General features: G+C 55.5%; 2 protein-coding genes across 2 annotated transcripts; both read left to right on the top strand.

Moving 5' to 3' along the window:
• The first annotated feature begins 1194 nt into the window (after positions 1 to 1194).
• On the top strand, positions 1195 to 7287 carry KRT18 (keratin 18). The gene is made up of 7 exons (XM_073318713.2): positions 1195 to 1680; positions 3945 to 4027; positions 4625 to 4781; positions 4946 to 5110; positions 5431 to 5556; positions 6110 to 6333; positions 7014 to 7287. The coding sequence occupies exons 1-7, from the start codon at positions 1273 to 1275 to the stop codon at positions 7141 to 7143; spliced, it is 1293 nt and encodes a 430-aa protein (XP_073174814.1). The 5' UTR covers positions 1195 to 1272; the 3' UTR covers positions 7144 to 7287.
• A 3824-nt stretch (positions 7288 to 11111) lies between these two features.
• On the top strand, positions 11112 to 20271 carry LOC140900928 (uncharacterized). The gene is made up of 3 exons (XM_073318931.2): positions 11112 to 11249; positions 18629 to 19037; positions 19624 to 20271. Exons 2-3 carry the CDS (start codon positions 18632 to 18634, stop codon positions 20028 to 20030), a joined length of 813 nt encoding a protein of 270 aa, XP_073175032.1. The 5' UTR covers positions 11112 to 11249; positions 18629 to 18631; the 3' UTR covers positions 20031 to 20271.
• The last annotated feature ends 6813 nt before the right edge of the window (positions 20272 to 27084 follow it).

Genomic DNA, 27084 nt, shown 5'->3' with positions numbered 1-27084 from the left:
CAAAATCCAGGAAAGTGTGTATAAAAATCAGGGCTTGCATGCCCAGAAATCTGGGTTTGCGTGCACAGAAATTGGGGTTTGTGGATTGTGAAAGCCGGACTTGCATGCATGGAGAACCATGTGAAGCATGAACGACGGACTGGATTAGCAAGCGTAGAGAACCCTGTTTGCATGCAACGTTAGCACATATTTGCATGCCGGGTTAGCATGCAGAGAAGACCACATTTGCACACGAGATTAGCATGCAGAGAGAACCATGTTTGCATGCCGAGTTAGCATGCAGAGAGAACCATATCTGCATGCTGGGTTAGCATGCAGACAGGACCACATTTGCACACCGGGTTAGCAAGCAGAGATCCCAGCTAAGCGAGCATGGAGATACTTGTTAGGGAGTGATTGCAGCCTGCTCTTTGCTGGCGCACCCCATCTACTTTGCCCCTATGCCCCACTCGGCTGGGGGCTGCTATGATCCCCCTGTCTCTGCACCTTCGGAATTTGGTGCAAGGGGACTCCGCTCAGCAGCAGATCAGCCCCCCACCCACGGGGTGCTGGGAAGCTAGAAGGAGGGGGCAAGCACTGTGGCAGCTAGAAGGAGGGGGCAAGCGCCGGATGCACTAATTGCAAAAGGCAAGCGAGGTTACCAAATGGCTCTCAACCCGCCCCGCCCCGGGAACTACGAGGGCAGGCTTCCCGGGCCGAGAGCCAGCGCAGGGGAGAAAGGCAGGTGGCTGCTGTGGCCAGCAATGGGCAACTCCATCCGTGCCACTTTCCCCTTTGCACTGACCAGACGCCTGGCCCCAGAATCACAGGCCCAAATCTCTTGCTCGACACCACCCCCCCCACCGCGCTGGCTTGACGACAGGCTTCAGCCCAGAGAGAGCTGGGACGGAAAGGCCCCAGCTCCCCCATTGCTCGCCAGATCTCTCCGCTAACTCTGCCCAGAACTCCCCCGTCCAGCCTCCTCAGCCAGGCACAGCTCAGGAACAGGCGTGGGTGGCTCTGGGTGGTATCTGGTTCCATGGAGCAGGGGCTGGGCCCTTGGCAAGGGTTCAGGTGAGCCGGCTGTGCAAACAAAGGCCAGGACCAGGCCTTCGCCTAGCCCCACCTTCCTGGAGCAGAGGGAAGCTGGTAGAGGTGGGGGTGGCTAAGCCCTACCCGGCCCCTCCTCTGCTCCTGGCTATAAATTCCAGCCTGCATCCAGTCCAGCCCTGCACAGACGAAGACCTTACTAACTGCTGCAAACTCTTCTCTCTGTCCGTCCCCACCAGCACCATGAGTTTCTCCAGATCCACCTCCTACTCCAGCAGCCTGAGAAGTCCGAGCATCATGGGCAGGAGGTACGCCCCAAACACCAGTGCTGCCAGCGTCTACGCCGGGGCCGGGGGCTCTGGCTCGAGGATCTCCATGGCCAGGGCCACCAGCCTGGGCTCCAGCTTCCAGGGCAGCAGCTCTGGAGGCAGTTACGGCATCTCCCTGTCGGGCTCCGGGGTGGTGCAGAACGAGAAGGAAACCATGCAGGATCTGAACGATCGCCTGGCCTCCTACCTGGAGAGGGTGCGCAGCCTGGAAACCGACAACCGCAAGCTGGAGCTCCAGATCCGGGAGTTCATGGACAAGAAGGGCCCCAGGTCCCAGGACTGGAGCCGCTACTTCCAGATCATCGAGGACCTGAGGAACCAGGTGAGATGCTCCCTGCTCCTGCCTCCCCCTCCTAGCCTTGGTCACCTGGATCACGCTCAGATCTGCAGCCCCCAAACCCACTGTATCAGGGAGGAGGTGGCACATGCAGGACCCCCCCCTGCCCAATTCTAGTACCACCTCTGCCTGGGACCAAGCAGGAACCCAATGAGAGAGGGGACGATCATGCACCTGTCGGCATCCCCATATCTGGGATCAGCCCTCTGTCCCCCCCGCTTCCCCTCCCCCGCCCCCCGAGGGGCAGGGCGTAGTGTGGGTTTGCTACCCTTGCAGGGGACCGTGCAGCAAGGGAAAGCCTAGGAACAAGGCTGCCCCCCTCTGGGGAGCGTTGCAGGGTTACTGACTTGCACCCATGTCCCAAGTGCAGCCCCATGCATTCACCCGCCTGGGCTCCCCCCAAGCCTCCAGGAGGTCCCTCGGCCATCAGCTCGCTGTGGTGCTGCGCCTGGGCATGCCAGGTCCGGCTGGGCTGTAGGCCAAGGTGAGGGGCCCAACCCAGCCCCCTGTGAGGCCCAGAGAGGGCAGGCACTGTTGCTGCAGCCTGGGGCTCATGCCCCCCTCCCTCCCCCCGAGTTACTCATTAACCTCCCCTGCACAGTGGCCTGAAGTTCAGCCAAGGTGCAAAAGCAGGGTGTGGCAGGGCGAAATCCCTGCTTTTCCCTGCTGCTCCAGCTACAGCCCCTTGGGGCAGCAGGGGGTTTAATTCCCCCCCACTCGGGGGGGTGCTGAGGGGGTCTCGGCCCCTCCCTCAAAGCAGATGATTATTCTAGTAGCGGCCCCATTGCACCAGGCACTGCACACCCACTGGGGGGAAAGCAGCCCCTGCCCTGGCATGCGCTCCCCTTCTAAATAGGCAGAGGGGAAACTGAGGCACAGAGCAGCAAAGCGACTTGCCCGAGGTCAGTGGTAGAGCAAGGGCCTGACCCCAGGTCTCACGAGTCCTGGTTCAGTGCTCTAGCCACTAGGCCACACTGCCGCTGTTGGGGCTGGTTTACTTTCCTTAATGTTTGTTGCGTGCCTGTTTCCTGAACCAGCCCCCCAGGGCGATCTCAGGGCCATTTGCTTGTTTGCTCCGAGCATCCTGCCTTGACTGAAAACTCTCTCCCCGTGCAGGGTGGGATGGGTCAGGGTAAAACCGGCGCGGTGGGGTGTAGCTGGGGTGGGCGGGGAACAAAGTGGATGTTTGTTCTCTCTCTGGGCTGAGTCACCATTGCAAACGGAACAAAGACACAGTGAGACCGTTTGGAAAGCTGCGGTGGGAACAGGTGTGCAGGGCAACAGGAGGAAGCCCCATCTGGAAGTGGGCAGAGCACTGGACTGGAAATGTGGGCTCTATTCCCAGCTCGCCCACTGGCTGGTTGGGTGACCTTGGGCAAGTCACGTCACTGCCCCATGCCTCGGTTTCCCCATCTCTGAGACGGGGATCTCACAGATTTTCAAAGTGCTCTGCACCCCCCGCGCCAGTGCTGGGTTTTCGGCAAGAGCTTAGTACTTGGGGAGCAGGCCTAGAAAACTGGCTGTTATTTAGGGGAGTAGCCGGAGCTGAGCTCACGGCGAAATCCAGCCACCGTGGCCTGCTTTTCGGAGGGGCTGAGCAAACATGGAGGCTTCTGTTGGCACTGTGGGTTGCTCTCAAACCAGTCTCCAGTCGGGCACCCCAAAAGTGGGGTACCCCAAATTTTAGGCCACTTTGGGCCTAACTGTTGCCCAAGGTCACCCAGCGACGGGACTGGGAATGGGAGCCAGGACGCCTGGGTTTTATTCACCGGTAGGATCGCCTGTAGGACCCAGGCGTCCTGGCTCTCCTGTGCTCGTCAGCTGTAGTAATTCAGGGGTTACTCCCATTTTTAGGGCTCAGATCTCAGGGTGACGGGCCCCCGCGAATAGACCGGGCGGTGTCTCTTTAAGCGCCTTCGTCTCCCGTTGCTGTGGGAACCGCACCTGCCTTGCACCTGTGCTGAGCTAGACAAACAATGCTGTGGGTTGGCAGGAGCCCAGGAGATTCAGGTTCCCGGCGGAGGCTGGCACAGGAGAGCGATTCCTGGATCAGCGGCTGGGTGGGGCATCCTCTGGCTCTTGTGGGGCATCGCAGGGAGATGGGACCCTGCTGCCATCCCGGGGGCATGCACACCCCCCTGGGGGAGCTCAGAACTCAGCCCCTTGTCCGTGCCCCCCCTACCCAGCCAGCCCCAGGGCTGCTCTCTCCACCCACTGATCCGCCCGCCATGCATCTTCCCCCTGCCCAGATCTTCGAGAGCGCCGTGGGAAATGCCCGCATCGTCCTGCAGATTGACAACGCCCGCCTGGCCGCCGATGACTTCCGGGTCAAGTGAGCGCCCCACCGAGCAGTCACTTTCCTCTCGCCCTGACCCCCGTTGCCCTGGCCGGGGCGGAGATCCCCTGGTGGGGTGGGAAGCCAGGAGGGAGGGGCACGACCCAGAGGGGAAGCTCCCTCCCCCCAGGGTATATGGGAGGGGTGCAGCAGCTCTGCTGAGCTGGCTGCACCCCGGATGTTGAGGGGACTCTGCCACACGGAGGGTGGAGAGGTCTGTCACTCAGGCTGCTCCCCCCGCCCCCAAGCACACAGACTCATGGTGCAGGAGTCTCAACCCCCAAACATACACCCCCGCCCTACTCACACACGTGGTGGGGGAGCCGTGTCCCTCAAATGCACCCCCTGCAGCACCCCAACAAATGGGGGAGGGGCTGTTCCCTCCCAAATGCACTCCCCCAAATGGAGGAGGGGCTCTGCCCTGCAAATGCACCCCCTGCAGCACCCTATACATGAGGGAGGGGCTCTGCCCCCCCAAATGCCCCCTCCTCACCCCCACAGATGGCAGAGGGGCTCCAGCCCCCCTGCAGAGCTGGAGCTCCGTCCCCAAGCACTGAGCCTCTCCTGCTCCTCCTCCCCCCCCACCCGGCGCAGGTTCGAGTCGGAGCTGGCCATCCGCCAGTCGGTGGAGAGCGACATCAACGGGCTGCGGAAGGTCCTCGACGACACCAACATGAGCCGGCTGCAGCTGGAGGGCGAAATTGAGTCCCTCAGGGAGGAGCTGATCTTCATGAAGAAGAACCACCAGGATGTAAGCTGGGGAGGGGGGACTGTGCCCACGTGGGGCAGGACTATCCTGCGTGGCTCACCATTGGGGGGTAGAAGGTAGCCCCCAGAAGGGCCCAGGATGGGGTGGGGTGGGGGTTGCTTCTCCCAAAGAGTGGACATCTCATGGGTCTGGGATTGTCCCCGCAGGAGGTGGACAGCTTGCAGGCCCAGATCGCCAGCTCGGGGCTGACAGTGGAAGTGGATGCCGCTCAGCCTCAGGACCTGGGCAAGGTCATGGCGGAGATCCGGGCTCAGTATGACACGCTGGCGCAGAAGAACATGGCGGACCTGGACCAGCAATGGAACCAGATGGTGAGCCGGGGGAAGGGGTTACGGCCTGTCCCCAGGGGGGTCCCCCACTTCTTGCCACTCTCAAGAACTAGGCCACTTAAGTAGACTTCTTTGGGCACGTTCAGGATGAGTTCATGCCGCCAAGACCAGAATCAGGGGCGGTTCTGATCCGGGGCTCTGATTTGGCCCATGATGGAGACAGGGCTGCTGGAGCTCCATCCCCTGGGGTGTCAGGGTCTGGGAGGTGTGGACCAGGCTAGCTCTGGCTGGCAAGGAAGAGACTCCCTCCCACATCCTCAAGTAACTGGCCTGCCCCGTCCCTGCTCCCTGTCCCCCTCCAGATCACCCAGAGCACCGCGGAGATCACCGAGAACACAAAGGAGATCGAGGTGGCCCGCAGCAGTGTCTCCGAGCTGCGCCGCACCTACCAGACGCTGGAGATCGAGGTGGAGTCCCTGCGCAACCTGGTACGCTTCTCCTCCCGGGCCAGAGCTGGGGTCCCCCTGCTCCACTCCCGGCCCCACTGCAGCTGGGCTCCTCCTTCACTCCCCCGTCCCCAGCGCCGCTTTCCCCCTTCCCAGCACCAGGTCGGGTTCTCCCTGTCCCACTCCTCCCGCAGTACCACAGCTGGGCTCTCCCACATCATGTCCAGGGTCTCCTGCACCCTGTTGAGCCTCTCCCCAACCATGCGCAGGGAGGGGGCTTTCTCCTTGTCCTCCCCCAGAGCCCTGATCCAGCCCCAGCGCTCAGGCTGGCAACCACATTAGAGGTGGACAGCATCCCAGTGTGCCGGGGATACCCTCCGTGGGCGGCGGGGGAGCTAGCGTTGGCCCTGCCGGGGATACCCTCCGTGGGCCGCGGGGGAGCTAGCGTTGGCCTGTCACCCTCAGCCAGACCCCATCCTGGTTTCTCCTTGTCCAATGCTGCCCCCCAAAGGGGAGGAACTGGTGCCTGGCATCCTCCCCAGAGGTATGGCTGGTGCCCACTGAGGCATGGCACTGACCTCTCCTCCCCTTGCAGAAAGCCAGCCTGGAGGCAAACCTGCGGGACGTGGAGCAGCACTACATCGTGCAGATGGAGCATCTGAATGGGCAGCTCCTGCGGGCCGAGGCGGAGCTGGCTCAGGTACGCAACGACATCCAGCGCCAGTCTGAGGACTACCAGGCCCTGCTGAACATCAAGGACAAGCTGGAGGCAGAAATCGCTACCTACAGGCAGCTGTTGGAGGGCGGAGAGGAGTTCAAGTGAGTGCCTCGGGTCGGGGCGTCGGTTCCTCCCTCAGCCCTGCTTCTTTCCAACTCCAGTAGGGAGGATTTAACCCTGGGGCCCCTGGACTTCGTCGTTTGTTCTGCTAGGGAAACCTGGCTCCAAGATAAACCATCTTGCCCCCCACTCCCTGTTATAGCAATTCCTAGCTGGGTTAGCTGAGGGTCCGGGAAGCTACTGTGATTTGACCCAGGCCAGAGAGGGTCAGTAATGCACCCAATAACCTTCCCAGTGTTTGGCCCCATTTGCTGGGCCACGGGGCCCCTGAGGTTCCCCCAGGGATGGGAAGGGGCAGTCAGGCTCAGATCCCCACCAGGAATGGGCTCTGTCCCTCTGAGGGGCCGTGCGGGACCAACCACACATATGGGGCTGTCCCCCAGAGGAGCCTCATCGCTAGAACCCCACGTTCCCTGGATTCATGGCCCTGGCAGGGAGCCGGTGGCGGGGCAAGTGGGTGCCCATTGAGTGGGGGCAGGGAGGAGCTAATGCTTGCCAGGGCATAATGCCACCCCAGGCTACTGATCCCGCGTGGGCTGCTCCCTGATGACCTCCCTCCCAAGGGGTGTGCGGCAGGTCTCCGTCTCTGGTTGCATGCAGTGGACCAGGGCCTCTGGGAAAGCCCCTTGAGTGTTCACGCTCCCTCTCTCCCACTCTGCAGCCTGCACGACGCTCTGGTGGACAGCAGCAGTGTCACGCAGACCACCCACCAGGTCGTCACCACGACCAAGAAGTTGGTGGACGGCAAAGTGGTGTCGGAGACCAGCAAGTCGCAAGTGATCGAGAACTGAGAAGACGCACCCCATGGTCCCTGCTCCCTTCCCTTAGCATCTGGCATTGCGGTGCCCTGGGAGGGCCGCAGGCAGCCTGCTTTGCCTCCCTCCGCCCACTTGCTTGGTCAGCGGAACTCAATAAAATACGTAGTTGGCCTCAGAGCGGGCTGCTTCTCTTGGGCTTCGGGGGGGGGCTTTGGGGGAGGGGTGGGGGATCCTGGCTGAGCCCTGAGTTCCCTGCTAATGCGGGTGTAAAGTGGCCCCCTGCCCAAGGTGCTCAGAGCGCTTCCCATGCTGCCGCATGGCACCCTGGTCATGTAGGGTCGTAGCCCTATGTCTCCGATATCCAGATGGGAAAACCGAGGCATGTGGCAGATAAAACGACTTGCCCAAAGTCACAGAGCCAGTCACTGGCAGAGCTGGGATAGATGTCCAGTCCCTGGTCTAACCACTCCCCCAAACTTTTCCTAGCAAGGAGGAGGACCCAGGAGTCCTGAATCCCAGCCACTCCCCATCCCTGTTCTAATCATCAGTCTGCACTCCCCACCCAGAACCCAGGAGTCCTGATTCCCAGCCCCCACCCCCCCGCCCCACCCACTCTAATCATTAGACAGCACTCCCTCCCAGGGCCAGGGAGAGAACCTAGGAGTCCTGACTCCACCCCTCTTCCCCCAACCATTAGACTGCACTTCCCTCCCAGAGTCAGGAATAGAACCCAGGAGTCCTGATTCCCAGCCCCACCCCGCCCTAACCATTAGACCACATTCCTTCCCAGAGCCAGAGATAGAATCCAGAAGTCCTGACTCCCACTCCCACCACCCCACCCCCCTAATCACTAGCCTGCACTCCCCTTAGTCAGGAAAAGAACTCAGAAGTCCTGATTCCCAGCAACACCCTCCCCCCACTCTAACCATTAGACCGCATTCCCTCCCATAGTCAGGAATAGGACCTAGGGGGTCCCCCTATCCCCAATCTCATGCTTTAACTAGCCTCCCCAATTCTAAGCTCTCACCCTTCCATTTCCCTCCTTCGGGGTTCCCGTCCTGCCTCCCTCCCCCGATCGCACAGACCCCGTCTGTGTCTCTCTGAATGGCCCATTGCCATGGTGGGGCTCGGTCTGCAGTGGGGCTCATGGATTTAATTCCTCTTCCGCTAGTCCTGGGGCCACCCCAGGATGCCTTATTCCATGGAGGGGGGCTGCCCATGTCCAGCCCCCTAATGGCGCCGTGGCACTAAACTCAATAACCCCACTTTCCAGGCCTGTTGCAACTGGAGCGAACAAGTCGGGGCCACAGGCATCCTACACTTCACCCTTAGCACTAGATTGGGGGGCGGAGCTGTTCTGCCCAGTGCAGTAGTCCATGGCTCTCCAAGGCTGGGCTGGCTAGTAAGTGGCCCCAGTAGCCTTCCATAAGGCAGAGCGCTGGTCGTATCCCTTCTGCTCTCTAAAGGCAGCTGGACCTAGAAAGACCCTCAGATTCCTGCCAGGAATCTGAGGGTCTTTCTAGGGTTTTCCCCTGACCTGTCTCCTCCAACTATCAGCCTCTTCCCCCGAAGGGGGTTGAATCGGTCACACTCATTTTGGCTCCTTAGATCCACGGTGGCATGGCCACAGATGAGTCCCTGGGTTGCAGGGCCCCTGGGTGCTATGGGGGCACAGTCACAGGGCAGTGGCAGAATGAAGGACCCCCCAGGCAGGCTGGCGGATGGGCGCCAGCCATGGAAGGAATCCCAAAATTTAGCACTTGGGGATGGAGAAGGGGTGGGGTATTCTTCCAAGCTCTGCCCACGACATAAGCTCTGCCCACAACATAAGCTCCGCCCATTCCTATGCCTAGTATGAGACGCTGCTCAGATGATGATGTTCAGTCCTGGCCTCTCCCACCAGGGGGCGCTGTAGGGAGCAGGGCAGGAGCGCTGGCCCTAGCGGCGAGCTCCCAGCTACTCCAGCCCCAGCCTCTCCCAGTGTAAAGTAGGCACAGCAAGTGTCAGCTACTCCCTTTCCCGCTCCTAATGAGCAGAGTTGGGCAGACCCCAGCCTCGGGAGCAGGGAGGAGCAGCTGATTACTGAGGACGATTCAGAGGGAAGGGAATTTGGCAGGTGCTGCTCCACTCCCTTCTGCTGGGGCCAAGCAACCCCGCTGCTCTCAGCCACATTCATGTAAACACCAAGGAACCCCGCTGATTTCGGTGCCGTTCCTCCCGATTTGCCCCGCTAAGGGTAACCAGTGGGAGCCGGCGCTCCAGGTAACCTTGGGGTAACCCTTGCAGCAGCTGCCGCCCCTGTAGGTTGGGGCCCAGGCTTCCCACTCGCAGGGAGAGGAGTCGGGTTTGCATCCAGCACCCGTCTGCACTGAAACCAGATCAACTGATTAGAGCAACCAGAACCCCACATCCTTAAACGCCCACTGATTTCAATGGGAGTCAGGCACCTCAGTACCTCTGAGGATCTGGGCCTTTGTCCTCTCTGGGCATGCGCTTCAAACCGGGGGCTTTGGAGTAACAGTGGCGTGGGTGTGTGTGTGTGTGAGTGTGTGCAGGCTCAGGAGGTGTGGGGGTGTATTTGTGTGTGTTCAGCCTCGGGGGGGGGTGTCCATGGGTGGGTGTGCAGGCTAAGGGGTGTGCGCGCACAGGCTGGGCTGGGCACTGCCTGTGTGTGTTCAGCCTCGGGGTGTGGGTGTGCGGGTGTGTACGCACACGCAGGTTTTTGTCGTCGCTTCTTGGGCCGTGAAATTGACGTTCACCAGCATTTACCGATCAAAATCCTTCCAAGCCACCGTAGGTAGGCGCGTTGCTGTGGCCTTCTGATGCTACAGTGGAGGGAGGGCGGGGCAGGTCAGTACTAGACAGCTAGACATGGGGGGCATGGAGGTTGCAGACTCACATGTATGTGGTGGGGGTGCAACCGTTTGTGTTAGGGCACCTTATTTCTCTCCACTACCCTTGCAGCCTCTTGTGCTGCCGGTCATCGCACGCCATGCCCAGAGCTGCTCCATCCCAGCCAGATGCCCCATCTCTCATGCCAGCCGGACCTTGCCTGTTCCCCTAGCCCTCCATCACCCTGTTTCCCTCTGGCTCAGCTGGAGCATCCAAGGTCTCTGGTGGAGCTCAGATAACGCACTGGCCCTGGGATGGCAGCTAGAATAGCTCTGGCTGGGCAGAGCTGATAGATGGGTACAACACCCTCAAAGACAAATATTTGTTTCTGGGGAGAGACGGCCTTTTCCTGTGGGAACTTGTGCTAAGAAGGGGCCCTGTGGGCTAATGATCTTGTGCCAACCAGGGCAAACAGGGAATTCTCACTGATACCGCCCCGCTGTGCTTGGGAACCAGGGTGTTTGCAGAGAGGAGACCTAGGCTTCCCCTCCTGCTAGGCACAGCAGGGCCAAGTCTCATGCTAGTTGGTGCTTCAAAGCGCCAGCTTCTGGAGTCCCGGCGTGCAGAGACATTGGAAACGGGACTCTCGCAGCTCAAAACACAGATGGACAAGAAAAAGATCACAGGATGATTTTTTTAATGGCATGACTGTTGAGCCAATCATGATTTTGGGGGGGAGTTGACTCATGATTTGGAACCCCTCCAAGTGGGAGGCAGCATCTAGTGGTTAGAGCACAAGGTTGGGCACCAGGACACCGGGGTTCTGGTCCTGGCCCTGGACGAGGAGCAGGCAGGGGTACCTGCCTAGGGGAGAATTCCCTATTTAGCCAAGGAGCGGATGGTAGAGGCAGGAAGCTCTGATAGATCCTTCCGCCTGTGTGGGGTTCAGACCCTGGATCCCCCGCTCTGGGGTCAGAGAGTCCTGGATGAGTCAGTTATCCAGAACTCCCCACCATGCCCCACGGCTGCCTGAGTCATTCTCAAGGACACCCACTTCCCACGCTGCTCTGGCATGAGTCACCAGCAGGGACCCTGCTCCACCACTGAAACGGGGGACTTTGCTCACCCATTCTGTCAGGACAGGGTGAGGGGGGCTGCCTGCCCCGAACGGGGTGCCTAGCTACAGTAGGATATGCAAAGCCCTGGCAGACTCACCCCAAACGCAGACTGTGAAAGGAGAGGCGCACCCGTGCAAACGCAGAGACCATGCAACTGGCTTGGCAGGGGAGAGCTCAGGAGCGGTGCAGGTGAGTGTGTGTTTGCGTGTGTTTGTGTGTGTGACGGCACAAGGGTGAGTCACTGCTGAGATGACCTTGATCAGTGACTCCGTTGCCTTGGGGAAAACATACAAACAAAAGCCCCTTGTGTTACCACCTTATCTCCAGACACTAAACCCTTTGATGCAGTTAGCCTGGGCCCTTGACATGAGGGTCAGACACCCCACACAGAAATAAGAGGAAGGCAAGTGGAGAAATGCATTCACCCCAGCCAGGGAGCCCTGCGCAACCTCCTCTGGGCTTGTCTAGTGCAGACTGTGGGCTGCAGGGACCCCCAGCATTGGGAGCTTCCCCATAGCAGTGCCCAGGTGGGACTCCAGTGCAGGAGCTTCCCCACAGCAACTCAGTTCTGGTGGCACTGCCCAGAAAGCGAAAGCTGGCACAAGCTCCCACCCCAAACATTCGTTCCCCTGCTAGCAGGCGTTCAGGAGAATAATCCGCAGTTAAACTTTAAACAACTTCCTCTCTCATATCCGCAGCTCACTGAGACGGACTCTGGTGGCGTGACCTCCCCCACAGCAATGCGGCTGCGTGGTGGCACGGCCTCTCCGAGTTGCAAGCGTGGCAGGGGCTTTCACGGGCCCCTCTGCGCGTACCCCCCACCGCCGTGTTAATGACAGCTCAGCCAGCAAAGCCTGAAGAAATTGAACCGGAGCCCTGGCGGGTGGGAACAAGGCTCACGGATGGATTGAAACTTCCAGGGTGCAGAGGGCCCCCGGTTCCCAACAAACTTCAGCTGTTGCCTGGATATCTTAGGGGTCTCAAACTAGGTGCCCCAAAACGAGGCATCCAGAGTTAGGGGTTACTTTGGAAAATTTGGTTGCACGTGACTAGATAGATAGATAGATAGATAGATGTTACTGGGTATTTATCTATCTGTTCAGGGCCCTGTACTCATTTAGCTTTGGTTGGGGTCTGTTGTGCCCATGGGAGGACTGTATATTGGCCGGGGGGTTGTCTCTAGTGGCACCGGATTCCAGGGGAACCCTTTGCCCCCTTGCCAGGCCGGTCTGTGTTCCAGGAAGCGGGCAGTGCCCCATCACAGCCAGGCAGGCAGTGTGTTCTTGCTGGAGGGGTGAGCCTTTGCTGCGTGGCTGGAGTGGCCCCATCAGAGGAGTGGGGGGGGCGGGACGTCCCATACAGGCTCTGTCCGGGCAGAATCTCCTGCAGCCCTGGAATTTCTGCTCCAGACGGGAATGGGGCTGTCAGGCATTCTAGGGATTGTCAGAGCAGGCCGCAGCCCCTCCCCAAGGCTGGAAAGTCCCACTCTTGATGAGCATGATACCAACACAATGCCAGGCTCTGGGAGCAATTACAGGAACTATCTCTAATCTCTCTTCTTGATGGCCTCCCACTGCTGCTCATTTCACCTGCCAGCCCTGCATGCTGAGAACAGCCTCTAGGCAGGGTAGAGCTCCTAACGACCTTGCCTGCAGGCAGGAGAATCCCCTGGGATTATCATCCTGCTCAGCCTGTGGTGATAACCTACAGCAGAGGGAGTTCCTGCCTAGAGGGGTTCGGGGTGCATCAGTGTCAGCCTTTTGCCCCAGTGGAGAAGTACGAGATGGTGCTTTGCACCAGGACAGCTCACCCCATTGTGAATTGCACCCAGACAGCCCCGTTGTGTCATGTCTCTACACCAGTGTAATGGTTTTGCACCGGTGCAGTTGCGAATTTCATTGGTCTAGACCATCCCAGGGAAAGATGAGGAACCTGGGAGGAGATTAAGGCAGCAAGGGGAGCTGGGCATTCACACCTCCTCGGTGCCTTTGATCACTGCACCCCCAGGCTTCTAGGGGCTGAGCCTTCCTCCCACGGCCTGGTCACACAACACCCACCATCCCTTCTCTCTCCTTCAAAATCTGTCCCGCTTGGACACCTCTATGTGCGATCCAGCCACACTGAGAGCCACGCTGGGGTAGTCTGGCCCCCCATAGTCCTTCAACAGGGTCCCACGCCCAGTGCGGACACACCAGCATGGCAGGGATCAAAACGAACCACGCCCACGAGAAGGGCCCTGGGCTCCAGGCTTGGGGGCTGTGATGAGCTGGAGTCCAGGCTCATCACAGCCCCCGAGCCTGGAGCCCAGGGCCCTTCCTCCCTCCTGGCCCGGCACAGAGGGAAGCCTGGGGCTTTCCAGGCCGCAGCTGGGAACACTCCACATCGCCGGCTACCTGGGTGTGCTGCTCCAGCCTGGCAGAGAAACCAGAGGGGCCTTCCTCCAGCCCCGGGGTGCAGCTACACGACAGAATTGCCTCTCCCCTCCTCATTGTCTTTCCACTGCCCTGTCACGCGCTAAGGAGAATCCAGGGCACCTGGCACAAGTGGACTGGCAGAGGCTCCAAATCCTCCATTTATCCCCACACCACCAGCAGCAGGGCAAGTGTCTGTGTCCACACCTTTTCCCTGACCCCCACATTCCCCTCCACACTGACTGGTGACTGCAGAAGGATCACCCGACCCGAGGCCATGATGCTACAGTGAAGAAGCTTTCAGAGGAACAGCCGTGTTAGTCTGTATTCGCAAAAAGAAAAGGAGTACTTGTGGCACCTTAGAGACTAACCAATTTATTTGAGCATGAGCTTTCGTGAGCTAAGCTAGCTTCTATCCTCCCACAGGCCTCCCTAGCCAGAGCCTGCATGTTGTTCTCATAGGGAAGCGTCTGGGTATTTTGATTCCTCTGGAATTTCAGGGCTGGGCTGGGGTCAGTTGTTTTTGGTCCTTTCTCCTCATTGTTTCAACAGCTCACATGCAGCCAAGCAGGAATGTCTACCCAGCTGCCAGGAATGACAGGACTCCCAGCAGGTGTGGGGTCCACGCGTGTTTATTGTGCAAATGTCTCTGCCGGCCCACTGGGGTCCCTGGGCTCCAGCCCCTGGAGAGGCAGAGTTCAAGTTAAGCTCTCCCCGCTGCATGGCTCCGTGTTGTGCACTGATCAAGCAGAGGAGGCAGATGCAGCGTGGAGTGAGTGCCAGGGACAGAAGCTAGCGTCCCAAGAAAGCTAGCTTTTCAGAGAAACAAATTTAATAGTTTTATTAAGATAATGTTGAAGTAAAAAGGAAACGGTACAGAGTTTAAGCATAGAAATTTCTGGTTATCAGGGAATAAGGTACAGATTATCAAGGGGTGTGAAATTAGGTTTAGGAACGGGTGGCGTAAGGAATACATAATCTGCAATCTCCCCGATTGGGGGTAGAAGTTTAACCGGTCAAAGTACAGACATTGAGATATGGGGGTATGTTGTCCATAATACACCCGTGTTAGGTTTCGCTTCTCTGCACCCAACCCAGGAAGCATTCCCCGCTCCTGCGGCAAACACTCTGGGCTCTGTCTCACCTCCGCTGGTGTCTGTCCCCAGGCAGAGGATGGTAAAACCAGTGTGCACAGGCCAGCGTGCAAGAACAACCCTACCATAACAAATCGGCATGTGCAGCCAAGCACTCACAAGCAATCCTACAATAACGAACCCGTGTGTACTGCCCGGTCCTCACAGGCAACCCTACAATAACAAACCAGGCTGCACAGCCCAGAACTCAGGAGTGACTATATCAAAACAAATCATTGAATGCACACATTTCCCTTGTGGAGCTGCAGGCAGGATCTCAGCTTGCCACACAAGCTTTGCACTGATGGGGGGGGGGATCTTACAGTAGAATTTGGTCCTAGAAGAACCCAGTCCAGCTAACCCAGTGGTTCTCAAACTTGTGTACAGGTGACCTCTTTCACATAGCAAGTCGCTGAGTGCAACCCCCCTTATAAATTAAAACATTTTTAAATATATTTAACACCATTATAAATGCTGGAGGCAAAGCGGGGTTTGGGGTGGAGGCTGGCAGCTCGTGACCCCCCATGTAATAACCTCACGACCCCCTGAGGTTTCCCAACCCCCAGTTTAAGAACCCCTGAGCTAGCCCCTTTCATCCACATTCTGTGTGAAATGGGCAAGCAGGGACAGGAAGTTAGGAATCTGACCAAAAGTGGCTCATTGCTTCCTTTTGGGTCAGGCGAGGCATGTTCTGCCCCACAGTCTGCTGACATATCCATGTCAGGCAATCTAGGGATGAGCCCAGCACTCGATCTGTTCACACTCCAATTCACACTCTGGATTCTGCTTTGGCATGAATCCATGTCCACGTGGGAGCCGGGATCACTCAGCATCCCTGGAAAACACGGTGCCATGCAAAGGTGATGGCGTCGCGCAGCTCACGCTTCAGGGGGCAGACTCCGCACCAGGGCAGGGGCAGAGGGGATGCATCTTGCCTTCCTCCTATCCAGGGGCTGTGGAGGCTGGTGCAGCACCCCAGCTCAGGCTGGTGCAGCCCTGAGCACCACAATGGCCCCTTGTGGGCGCTCAGAATGGCTGGGGCACACATCTGCACCGGCCCAAACTCCTCGGGGCCCCTTCCCACCAGGGCCGCTGCAGAGACAGTCCGCAGCTCTATTCACCAGCTCTGGGCATGGTGTAGGGGATCTCTGTGCCACTCCCCAAGGGAGCATTATACCTGCCCTAAGGCCCTTTTTGCAGCCATAGAACCAGGCTGAACCTGGCTGCAGGTCCTGGGGACATTAAAGTCAATGGGAGTTTCTTACATCCCACAAGGTGGGACTATAGGCCCCTGGCTGGAAAAGGGTGGAGTCCATGCGTGGGTATGCAGGTATTTGGGGAGAGGTTCCTAGCCTGGTCCATGCTGGCCCTGTAGCTGTGGATGCTAGAAATACCCTGTCTGGTCTGGGTGAAAGGAGATACCAGGGGGTGAGTCACCCGGGAGCAGGGGCCAGCAGGAGGCATATGCAGCACTGAAAACTCACTCAGGCTTTGTGCTATGACTCTGCACCAGGCTGCATTTCAACTGGCGGGGGGGGGGGGGGGGGGGTTAACAGGGAAGCCCTCTTTCCTGTTACTGAGGTTGCAGCGCCATCATGTGGCCGTTCTGTTTTACTCCTTGAGAACACCCAAAAATTTTGTTTGCTGCGTTGGTGCAGCCATGCTGGCCCCAGGCTATGAGAGAGACAAGGTGGGTGAGGTCATCGCGTTATTTGGAGCAGCTTCTGTTGGAGAAAGAGACAAGAGGAGCTCTGTGGAGCTTGGAAGCATGTCTCTTTCCCAACAGAAGTCGGTCCAATAAAAGATATGACCTCGCCCACCTTGTCTCTCCCCACTCCATAGATAAAACTGGGTTTATATCCCCCTCTGTTTATTTGCCATCTTGCTGAGCTCTGCTTTGATTGTTCAGGGCCTATGAGCAACCCTCCAGTAACAATCCAGTGTGGGGAGCCCCAGCCTTCAGGAAGGGGGCGAGGGCGCCTCTGATAACAAACCAGCATGTGCAAATTAGCCTTCATAAGCAACCCTGCACAAACAAAGGAGTTCGCACAGTCACTCCAGCACTCAGGAGCAACCCTGCGATAACAAACTAGTGTGTTTAACCCAGCACTCAGGAGAAACCCCACAATACTAGCCTACATAGCCCCACACTCAGGAGTGACTCTACAATAACAAACCAGTTTGCAGAGCCCAGCACTGAGACGTGACTCTACAATAACAAACCAGTATGCATAGTCCCTCACTCAGGAACGACCCTACAATAACAAACTGGTGTGCATCTCCCTGCAACTCACATGCTGAAAACCCTGCCAGTGCCATCTCACAGAAATCCCAGAGCCCTTTGGCAGAGTAATAGCCACATGAATAATGTTAAGGACCATTTCACACCAGCCAGGGAAACTGTGTTACCACCCTTCTAGCAAGAACCAGCTCACTAGGGACTTGCTAGGCCATTGTAAAGGCATCAGCTAAGTCTCTGGGTAAGCGATGGAGCTGGTGAGTCCACAGCAGCTTCACACGATGGATCGGGGCAGCAGATTAAAGGAAGGAGCCATTAGCCCATCCTGTAGGTCCATGGATTCTCTTGGCTCTGCACTAAAGGGTTTGGATCTGCCCTGTGGTTCTCCCTTCCACAACCTTGCCTCATCTCATGTGCAGAATACACAGCAGAGCCCTCCAGTGTGGACAGGGGAGGAGAGATCCGCAAATGTTAAACAGGAGGGGAGAATGGGGAACACGAAGACAAACATTCCAAGCAATAGAATCAAATTCCTTCCAGACAAGGCGGCAGGTCAGTGACTGAGAGTTGATGAATCATGGGTTTGTAACAGCTGGTTTGTAAAAGATATTAGTATATCATACACATATATACACCTGATGTGATCAGTAAGAAAGAAAGAAAGAAAGAAAGAAAGAAAGAAAGAAAGAAAGAAAGAAAGAAAGAAAGAAAGAAAGAAAGATATGTATCAATAGATAGATATGTATCAATAAAGAAAGATATTATGGAGAGAGAGCTATGTATGCAGATAGATCAAATTCAGAGTAGCTGTCAGCTTTACAGATTCATGCCCAACTTTGATCTGAATCTTCTGAACTCCATATGCCAATAGCATTCTCTAGCAGTGGCTGGGCAGGACATATATGCTGTCATCCGCTACTGGCTGGAACACAGAGGAGGTAACGGACCTATTACTGCTCACCATTAGAGGATGTCTATGTTAGCTCAAGTGGCTGAGGTCTGTGGTCTTGGAGCTAAAGGAGCAGGGCCCTAGGCTAGGGTCATCAGCTCTGGGGTTCTGGGGTTTGGTTGCAAGAAGCTCCAGGTGTGATTCTCCCTTGTACACACCTAAAGTCGGTATGAAATCATCACAGATCAGAACCACTGCGGTTGACACCCCCTACACACGGGGGTGAATGGTGACACATGGTGACACGGGGGTGAATGGTGACACAAAGGTATGAGAATCACGGCCCCATAGCCAAAGCAGTGATGTAAGTCCTGCTCTACACTAGGACTTTAGGTCGAATTTAGCAGCGTTAAATCGATGTAAACCTGCACCCTTCCACACGATGAAGCCCTTCATTTCAACTTAAAGGGCTCTTAAAATCGATTTCCTTACTCCACCCTGACAAGTGGATTAGTGCTTAAATTGGTCTTGCCGGGTCGAATTTGGGGTACTGTGGACACAATTTGACGGTATTGGCCTCCGGGAGCTATCCCAGAGTGCTCCATTGTGACCGCTCTGGACAGCACTCTCAACTCAGATGCACTGGCCAGGTAGACAGGAAAAGAACCGTGAACTTTTGAATCTCATTTCCTGTTTGGCCAGCGTGGCAAGCTGCAGGTGACCATGCAGAGCTCATCAGCAAAGGTGACCATGATGGAGTCCCAGAACGCAAAAGAGCTCCAGCATGGACCGAACGGGAGGTACGGGATCTGATCGCTGTATGGGGAGAGGAATCCGTGCTATCAGAACTCCATTCCAGTTTTCGAAATGCCAAAACCTTTGTCAAAATTTCCCAGGGCATGAAGGACAGAGGCCATAACAGGGACCTGAAGCAGTGCCGCGTGAAACTTAAGGAGCTGAGGCAAGCCTACCAGAAAACCAGAGAGGTGAACGGCCGCTCCGGGTCAGAGCCCCAAACATGCCGCTTCTATGATGAGCTGCATGCCATTTTAGGGGGTTCAGCCACCACTACCCCAGCCGTGTTGTTTGACTCCTTCAATGGAGATGGAGGCAACACGGAAGCAGGTTTTGGGGACGAAGAAGAAGATGATGATGATGAGGTTGTAGCTAGCTCACAGCAAGCAAGCGGAGAAACCGGTTTTCCTGATAGCCAGGAACTGTTTCTCACCCTGGACCTGGAGCCAGTACTCCCCAAACCCACCCAAGGCTGCCTCCTGGACCCAGCAGGCGGAGAAGGGACCTCTGGTGAGTGTACCTTTTAAAATACTATACATGGTTTAAAAGCAAGCATGTGAAAGGATTAATTTGCCCTGGCATTCGCGGCTCTCCTGGATGTACTCCCAAAGCCTTTGCAAAAGGTTTCTGGGGAGGGCAGCCTTATTGCGTCCTCCATGGTAGGACACTTTACCACTCCAGGCCAGTAACACGTACTTGGGAATCATTGTACAACAAAGCATTGCAGTGTATGTTTGCTGGCGTTCAAACAACATCCGTTCTTTATCTCTCTGTGTTATCCGAAGGAGAGTGATATCATTCATGGTCACCTGATTGAAATAGGGTGCTTTTCTTCAGGGGACACTCAGCGGTGCCCGCTCCTGCTGGGCTGTTTGCCTGTGGCTGAACAGAAATGTTCCCCGCTGTTAGCCACGGGGAGGGGGAAGGGTTGAGGGGGTAGCCACGCGGTGGGGGGAGGCAAAATGCGACCTTGTAACGAAAGCACATGTGCTATGTATGTAATGTTAACAGCAAGGTTTACCCTGAAAGAGTGTAGCCACTGTTTTATAAAATGTGTCTTTTTAAATACCGCTGTCCCGTTTTTTCTCTCCACCAGCTGCATGTGTTTCAATGATCACAGGATCTTCTCCTTCCCAGAGGCTAGTGAAGATTAGAAAGAAAAAAAAACGCACTCGTGATGAAATGTTCTCTGAGCTCATGCTGTCCTCCCACACTGACAGAGCACAGACGAATGCGTGGAGGCAAATAACGTCAGAGTGCAGGAAAGCACAAAATGACCAGGAAGAGAGGTGGCAGGCTGAAGAGAGTAAGTGGCAGGCTGAAGAGAGTAAGTGGCGGGCTGAAGACAGGGCTGAAGCTCAAATGTGGCGACAGCGTGATGAGAGGAGGCAGGATTCAATGCTGAGGCAGCTGGAGGATCAAACCAGTATGCTCCAGTGTATGGTTGAGCTGCAGCAAAGGCAGCTGGAGCACAGACTGCCACTACAGCTCCTGTGTAACTAACCGCCCTCCTCCCCAAGTTCCATAGCCTCCACACCCAGACGCCCAAGAACGCGGTGGGGGGGCCTCCGGCCAACCAGCCACTCCACCAGAGAGGATTGCCCAAAAAACAGAAGGCTGGCATTCAATAAATTTTAAAGTTGTAAACTTTTAAAGTGCTGTGTGGCATTTTCCTTCCCTCCTCCACCACCCCTCCTGGGCTACCTTGGTAGTCATCCCCCTATTTGTGTGATGAATGAATAAAGAATGCATGACTGTGAAGCAGCAATGACTTTATTGCCTCTGCAAGCGGTGATCGAAGGGAGGAGGGGAGGGTGGTTAGCTTACAGGGAAGTAGAGTGAACCAAGGGGCGGGGGGTTTCATCAAGGAGAAACAAACAGAACTTTCACACCGTAGCCTGGCCAGTCATGAAACTGGTTTTCAAAGCTTCTCTGATGCGTACCGCGCCCTCCTGTGCTCTTCTAACCGCCCTGGTGTCTGGCTGTGCGTAACCAGCAGCCAGGTGATTTGCCTCAACGTCCCACCCCGCCATAAACGTCTCCCCCTTACTCTCACAGATATTGCGGAGCGCACAGCAAGCAGTAATAACAGTGGGAATATTGGTTTCGCTGAGGTCTAAGCGAGTCAGTAAACTGCGCCAGCGCGCCTTTAAACGTCCAAATGCACATTCTACCACCATTCTGCACTTGCTCAGCCGGTAGTTGAACAGCTCCTGACTACTGTCCAGGCTGCCTGTGTACAGCTTCATGAGCCATGACATTAAGGGGTAGGCTGGGTCCCCAAGGATAACTACAGGCATTTCAACATCCCCAACAGTTATTTTCTGGTCTGGGAATAAAGTCCCTTCCTGCAGCTTTTGAAACAGACCAGAGTTCCTGAAGATGCAAGCGTCATGTACCTTTCCCGGCCATCCCACGTTGGTGTTGGTGAAACGTCCCTTGTGATCCACCAGCGCTTGCAGCACTATTGAAAAGTACCCCTTGCGGTTTATGTACTCGCCCGCTTCGTGCTCTGGTGCCAAGATAGGGATATGGGTTCCGTCTACGGCCCCACCACAGTTAGGGAATCCCATTGCAGCAAAGCCATCCACTATGACCTGCACATTTCCCAGGGTCACTACCCTTGATATCAGCAGATCTTTGATTGCGTGGGCTATTTGCATCACAGCAGCCCCCACAGTAGATTGCCCACTCCAAATTGATTCCCAACTGACCGGTAGCTGTCTGGCGTTGCAAACTTCCACAGGGCTATCGCCACTCGCTTCTCAACTGTGAGGGCTGATCTCATCTTGGTATTCAAGCACTTCAGGGCAGGGGAAAGCAAGTCACAAAGTTCCATGAAAGTGCCCTTACGCATGCAACAGTTTTGCAGCCACTGGGAATCGTCCCAGACCTGCAACACTATGCGGTCCCGCTAGTCTGTGCTTGTTTCCCGAGCCCAGAATCGGCATTCCATAGCATGAACCTGCCCCATTAGCACCATGATGCATGCATTGGCAGGGCCCATGCTTTCAGAGAAATCTGTGTCCATGTCCTGATCACTCATGTGACCGCGCTGACGTCGCCTCCTCGCCCGGTATCGCTCTGCCAGGTTCTGGTGCTGCATATACTGCTGGATAATGCATGTGGTGTTTAATGTGCCCCTAATTGCCAAAGTGAGCTGAGCGGCCTCCATGCTTGCCTTGGTATGGCGTCCGCACAGAAAAAAGGCGCGGAACGATTGTCTGCCGTTGCTCTGATGGAGGGAGGGGCGACTGATGACATGGCTTACAGGGTTGGCTTACAGGGAATTAAAATCAACAAAGGGGGTGGCTTTACATCAATGAGTATTTCAGGCAGGACTTCACGGAGGGTTCCAATTAGAAATGGTGCACCTAAGTAATTGTTCTTATTGGAACAAGCAGGTTGGTCTGGCCTCTGATTGATACATGGCTAGATTTACCTCGCTGCACCTTCTCTGAGAGTGACTGCAGTGTGACCTAGAGGAATGAGTTCCCTAGACGGGGGAGGGGGGGAAGCAAATGAGTACAAAACAAATCTGGTCTATTTCTTGTTTTGATCCACTCCATCTATCTTTTACATCTTTGGCTGGCAGCAGACGGTGCAGAAGGACTGCAAGCCATCCACATCTCATGGCTGCTCGGCAGAAGATGGTACAATAGGACTGCTAGCAATCCGTATCGCCTGGCTGCTCACCATAAGAAGGTTCAATAGGACTGACTGCAGGACTAAAGAGAATGACCTGGTCAAGTCACTTCTAATGTAGTCCCTATACCCATGTCTGCCCAGGCGCTCCTGGCCAATGTGGCCAGGAGCACCTCGGACATGATAATGATGGCTACCAGTCCTATTGTACCGTCTGCTGCCACAAGGCAATGGGTTGCTGCTACTGTGTAGCAATGCAGTACCACGTCTGCCAGCACCCAGGAAACATACGGTGACGGTTACCTGAGCGGGCTCCATGCTTGCCGTGGTATGGCGTCTGCACAGGTAACTCAAGAAAAAAGGCGCGAAATGATTGTCTGCTGCTGCTTTCACGGAGGGAGGGAGGGAACGGGGGCCTGATGATATGTACCAGAACCACCCGCGACAATGTTTTAGCCCCATCAGGCATCGGGATCTCAACCCAGAATTCCAATGGGCAGCGGAGACTGCGGGAACTGTGGGATAGCTACCCACAGTGCAACACTCCGGAAGTCGACGCTTGCCTCGGTACTGTGGAAGCACTCCGCCAAGTGAATGCACTTAATGCACTTAGAGCATTTTCTGTGGGGACACACACACTCGAATATATAAAACTGATTTCCAAAAAACCGACTTCTATAAATTCGACCTAATTTCGTAGTGTAGACATAACCTAAGAGACACATCCCATGCAAAGGACTCAGGAAGTTGCAGTGGGGCTGGGATCAGACTCTATTACCAGGGTTTTTCAGCTGTAAAGGTTGTTTGTATTCAAGTGGCACTTTATTCTGTGAGTAGCCCAGGGCCTAGCAGAGGCATTGTTGCCCAAGAGATCCCTGCAATGGGTCTGCAACTGGCTCACAAAGCTGCCCCTGATTCCAACAGGCCATGGTTGTGCTGCCTGTCCACAGCAAGGAGCAGTCCTGTATATGCCTCCCTTGCAGCCATTGGAGGTGGGAAGAGACATGCAACCACCTACTCCCTGCTGAAAAGCACCTGGGGGTGCAGTCATTATGTCTAGCTCAGGTGCTTCCCTGCCCCCATTACTGGGGTACCTGAGCACCTCACTCTTTAATGGATTCATCCTCCCATCCTTCCCATGCAGCAAGGCCATGCTGTTTCCCTATTCCCTCACTCTAGCTCCAGGTGGCTGCTTTATCCATCAGTTCCCATATCCATAGGAAGGAGCATCGATGATGTTGTCTGAGTTGTGGAGCGTTCAGGGTATGATTGAGCTGTGCAAGCTTCCTCTGGTGACACTTTGCTCCATTGAGTAGGGCATCCTTGGGCATGGTGCCCCCCTCTGCTGCTGATCCTGCTCTGGATGTACGTCTTGCAGAGGCAGTATGGGAGATTCTTCCAGAATGCACTGAGACAAACCCAGTCAGGCAGCATGATCAGAGCTTCTTGTTATTATTCATCTTCTAACAGCAGGGTATCATGGTGCCAGGTGCTTTATGAACACAGTGAGAGACAGCTCCTGCCCTGAAGAGTTTGCCCTCTAGACAACACAAACAATTATTTGGGAGGGGAAACTGAGGCATGAAGCAGGGAAGTGACTTACTCAAGGCCATGGAACAGAGTCAGGAATAGAACCCAGGTCTCCTGACACCCACTTCAGTACCCAAACCATTGTCTTAATAACACTGCAGCTCGGCAGTGTGCTTAGGCAGTGTGACCTAGTGGATAATGGACTGGACTGGGATTTAAGAGACCTGAACCCTGCCACCTGGCCTGCTGGGTGACCTTGGGCAAGTCACTTCCCTGCTCCATGCCTCAGTTTCCCTATATATACAATGGGGTAATGATACTGACTTCCTTTGTAAAGCATTTTGAGACCTACTGATGACCAGCACTCAATCAGACCTAGGAATTTGTTATTTAATGAATATTTTCTGTCAGATCTCACTGGGATGCGTCTTGTTTTGTAAATGCCTTTTCTGGGCAATTTCCCCCCTTCCTCACCCCCAGCTTTTGACCCTGCCTGAAGTGAAATACAGTGAAGTACCCTGGTTAATGCAGCCACAATGGGCAATCATCTGCGTAGTGAATAATATTCTTACTTTCCCTACTGACGATGGGGGTTGGGACACAAAGCAACATTCCTTTATTAATAGTTTACATGTACCTAACTCCTTTCATCTGAGGATTTCAAAGCACCTTACGTGTGTGAATTAAACCAGTGTATTTATTATAATCATTAGTTATTATGATGATTATTAACTTCCCTCTCAGGTAGGCCAGCATTATTAACCCCGGCATTTTACAGGGCTGTGCAGTGAGTTGACCACGGGCACACAAGGAGTTACTAACAGGATTAGGAAGAGAACCAAGGAGCCCTATGCCCCAGTCCCCTACTTTGACCAATATGCCACATTGTCACTATTGTATCACAATCTTTCCTAGAGCCAGACTGGATAAAACTACAGTCCAGGAATGGATTACAGTCTTTTAAAGTGATGGCCCCTTTAAGAGAGACAGAGAGAATTTTGAGCATACCAAGTTCTGAGTCGGTTGGGCAGAGAAGTGGAGGAACAAGCTGCAACATGGGGATTTCTCTTAGCAAGACCCAAAAGGCTTCCATAAATCGGGGACCTGACCAGAAACTGGGGACCAGAGAACCAACGATTCTGTGGTTTTCCCATCACCTTCGCAAAGGTATGGGGATTTAGGTATAGGGGCTAATTTGAACAAGGGGCATGATTCGGGGTGGTTGCTTCACTTGTGGACTCCTGGGTTCTAACCCCAGCCCTGGCAACTACCTTGCTGTGTGGACTCAAGCAAGTCAATATGCTGCTCTGTGACTCAGTTTCCCCATCTACAATACTCACCTATGCCACAGGAGTGTGTGGAGGAATCATCAGCTCATGTTTCCAGCAGCATTAATAATGCAGAGAGTTGGTTTGAGAGAGAGAAATGGGAATTTAGAGATTATTTTTGTTTCCTTTTTTCAAACAATAAATTGGAGGATTTTGTGGGGTGAAAGAAAGGTGTTGCACTGGCAGTCTGGGGACCTTAGGCCTGTCTAAGGAGTTGGGACCAATCATCTCTGGGAGTGAAAGGGCCTTCACTCTCTCTGTTAGCCGGGATTATGAGCCTACCACAGATCATAGGCTAAGCAGAGGTGTCCCGGGTCAGTACTAGGGTACTGCAGTAAGTGGTACTAAGGACGCACTAAGGGGTGCTCTTTCTTCCAAGTCTGCAGGGATACCCCAGTATTGCCCTTGTGGGTGTGGCGCTGCAGGGAGTGGTGTGGCTCTCCCCTCAAGTCAGTACAGACTCCAGCATGCTGAAGGGAGGAAGGAATTATGCTGCAGCAGTAGCCGTATTTCAGATGAGCTGCAAAAACCAAGATGTTGACCATTTGGGCTCCCTTCAAACCCTATGGCAGGGTGCCAATAACTGGGGTGAACCCCTTTCATCACTGTAGTAGGCATCTGCCCTGCAGCTGTGCTACTGTAGCATTTCTAGTGTAGATATATCCTCAAAATGTGTATCGGCATAGCTACCTAGGTCTGGGGCATGAAAAAACCAGACACCTGAGCCATGTAGCTATGCTGTCATGACCCCCAGTGTAGACGCAGCTATATTGATGGAAGAGGGCTTCCATGGATGTAACTTCATGGTGTTCCTACAGTGACAGAAAAAACCCTTCTGTTGGACAGGCTGCGGCGACACCGTGGGGCTATGCCGGCACCAACTCCATGGCCTAGTTGTCTCTTATCCTGATGTAAGTGTGGCTTTCTTTGGTTTAGCTTAAATCCTATCCCAAGTGACATAAGTTAAACTGAAAAGGCCATTTATACCAGAATAAGAGTGTCCACATAGGAGGAGGTGGTGCCAGAGCGGTATGATAACACCGGGATAAGGGGTAAAACTTTCCTGTGTAGACAAAAGCCCGCGGGGCTGCGGGTTGGTTACACAGCACTGGTGTACAGCTGGAAATAAACCTGTTCCTTGCTGCTCATGGTCAGCCCGGACCACACTGCCTCCATAAACTGCCATGACCCCAGAGGTGGCTGCCTTGCAGTGTCAGGGAGATGTTGATTATCATCCTGCTGTGGTCTTTCGAGTGGGCCCAACACCCTGAACAAAGTGCCCCTCACAGACATGCTCTCGCCTCCGCCAGCTGCCCCTCACACCCCACTAACCACCCCGAGACATTCCCAACCCCACCAACTGTCCCTCTGAACTACCCCAACCCCACCAACTGCCCCCTGAGACATTCCCAACCCCACTAACTGCCCCCTGAACTACCCCAACCCCACCAACTGCCCCCTGAGACATTCCCAACCCCACTAACTGCCCCCTGAACTACCCCAACCCCACCAACTGCCCCCTGAGACATTCCCAACCCCACCAACTGCCCCCTGAACTACCCCAACCCCACCAACTGCCCCCTGAGACATTCCCAACCCCACCAACTGCCCCCTGAACTACCCCAACCCCACCAACTGCCCCCTGAGACATTCCCAACCCCACCAACTGCCCCCTGAGACATTCCCAACCCCACCAACTGCCCCCTGAACTACCCCAACCCCACCAACTGCCCCCTGAGACATTCCCAACCCCACTAACTGCCCCCTGAACTACCCCAACCCCACCAACTGCCCCCTGAGACATTCCCAACCCCACCAACTGCCCCCTGAGACATTCCCAACCCCACTAACTGCCCCCTTAACTACCCCAACCCCACCAACTGCCCCCTGAGACATTCCCAACCCCACTAACTGCCCCCTGAACTACCCCAACCCCACTAACTGCCCCCTGAGACATTCCCAACCCCACCAACTGCCCCCTGAGACATTCCCAACCCCACTAACTGCCCCCTGAACTATCCCAACCCCACTAACTGCCCCTCTGAACTGCCCCA

The sequence above is a fragment of the Lepidochelys kempii genome, chromosome 20 (genome assembly GCF_965140285.1).
Source record: "Lepidochelys kempii isolate rLepKem1 chromosome 20, rLepKem1.hap1, whole genome shotgun sequence".
Taxonomy (NCBI): Eukaryota; Metazoa; Chordata; order Testudines; family Cheloniidae; genus Lepidochelys; species Lepidochelys kempii.
The sequence above is the reverse complement of the archived record's forward strand: the minus strand, read 5'-3'. Positions and strand labels throughout refer to the sequence as shown.

Bases quoted from the DNA above. Each gene is read 5' to 3' on its own strand.
- KRT18 (XM_073318713.2), top strand. From the start codon at position 1,273: ATGAGTTTCTCCAGATCCACCTCCTACTCCAGCAGCCTGAGAAGTCCG. The intron at 4,028-4,624 runs GTGAGCGCCCCA...CACCCGGCGCAG, and splicing joins GCCGATGACTTCCGGGTCAA to GTTCGAGTCGGAGCTGGCCA. The intron at 5,557-6,109 runs GTACGCTTCTCC...CTCCCCTTGCAG, and splicing joins TGGAGTCCCTGCGCAACCTG to AAAGCCAGCCTGGAGGCAAA.
- LOC140900928 (XM_073318931.2), top strand. From the start codon at position 18,632: ATGAAGGACAGAGGCCATAACAGGGACCTGAAGCAGTGCCGCGTGAAA. The intron at 19,038-19,623 runs GTGAGTGTACCT...TCTCTCCACCAG, and splicing joins AGGCGGAGAAGGGACCTCTG to CTGCATGTGTTTCAATGATC.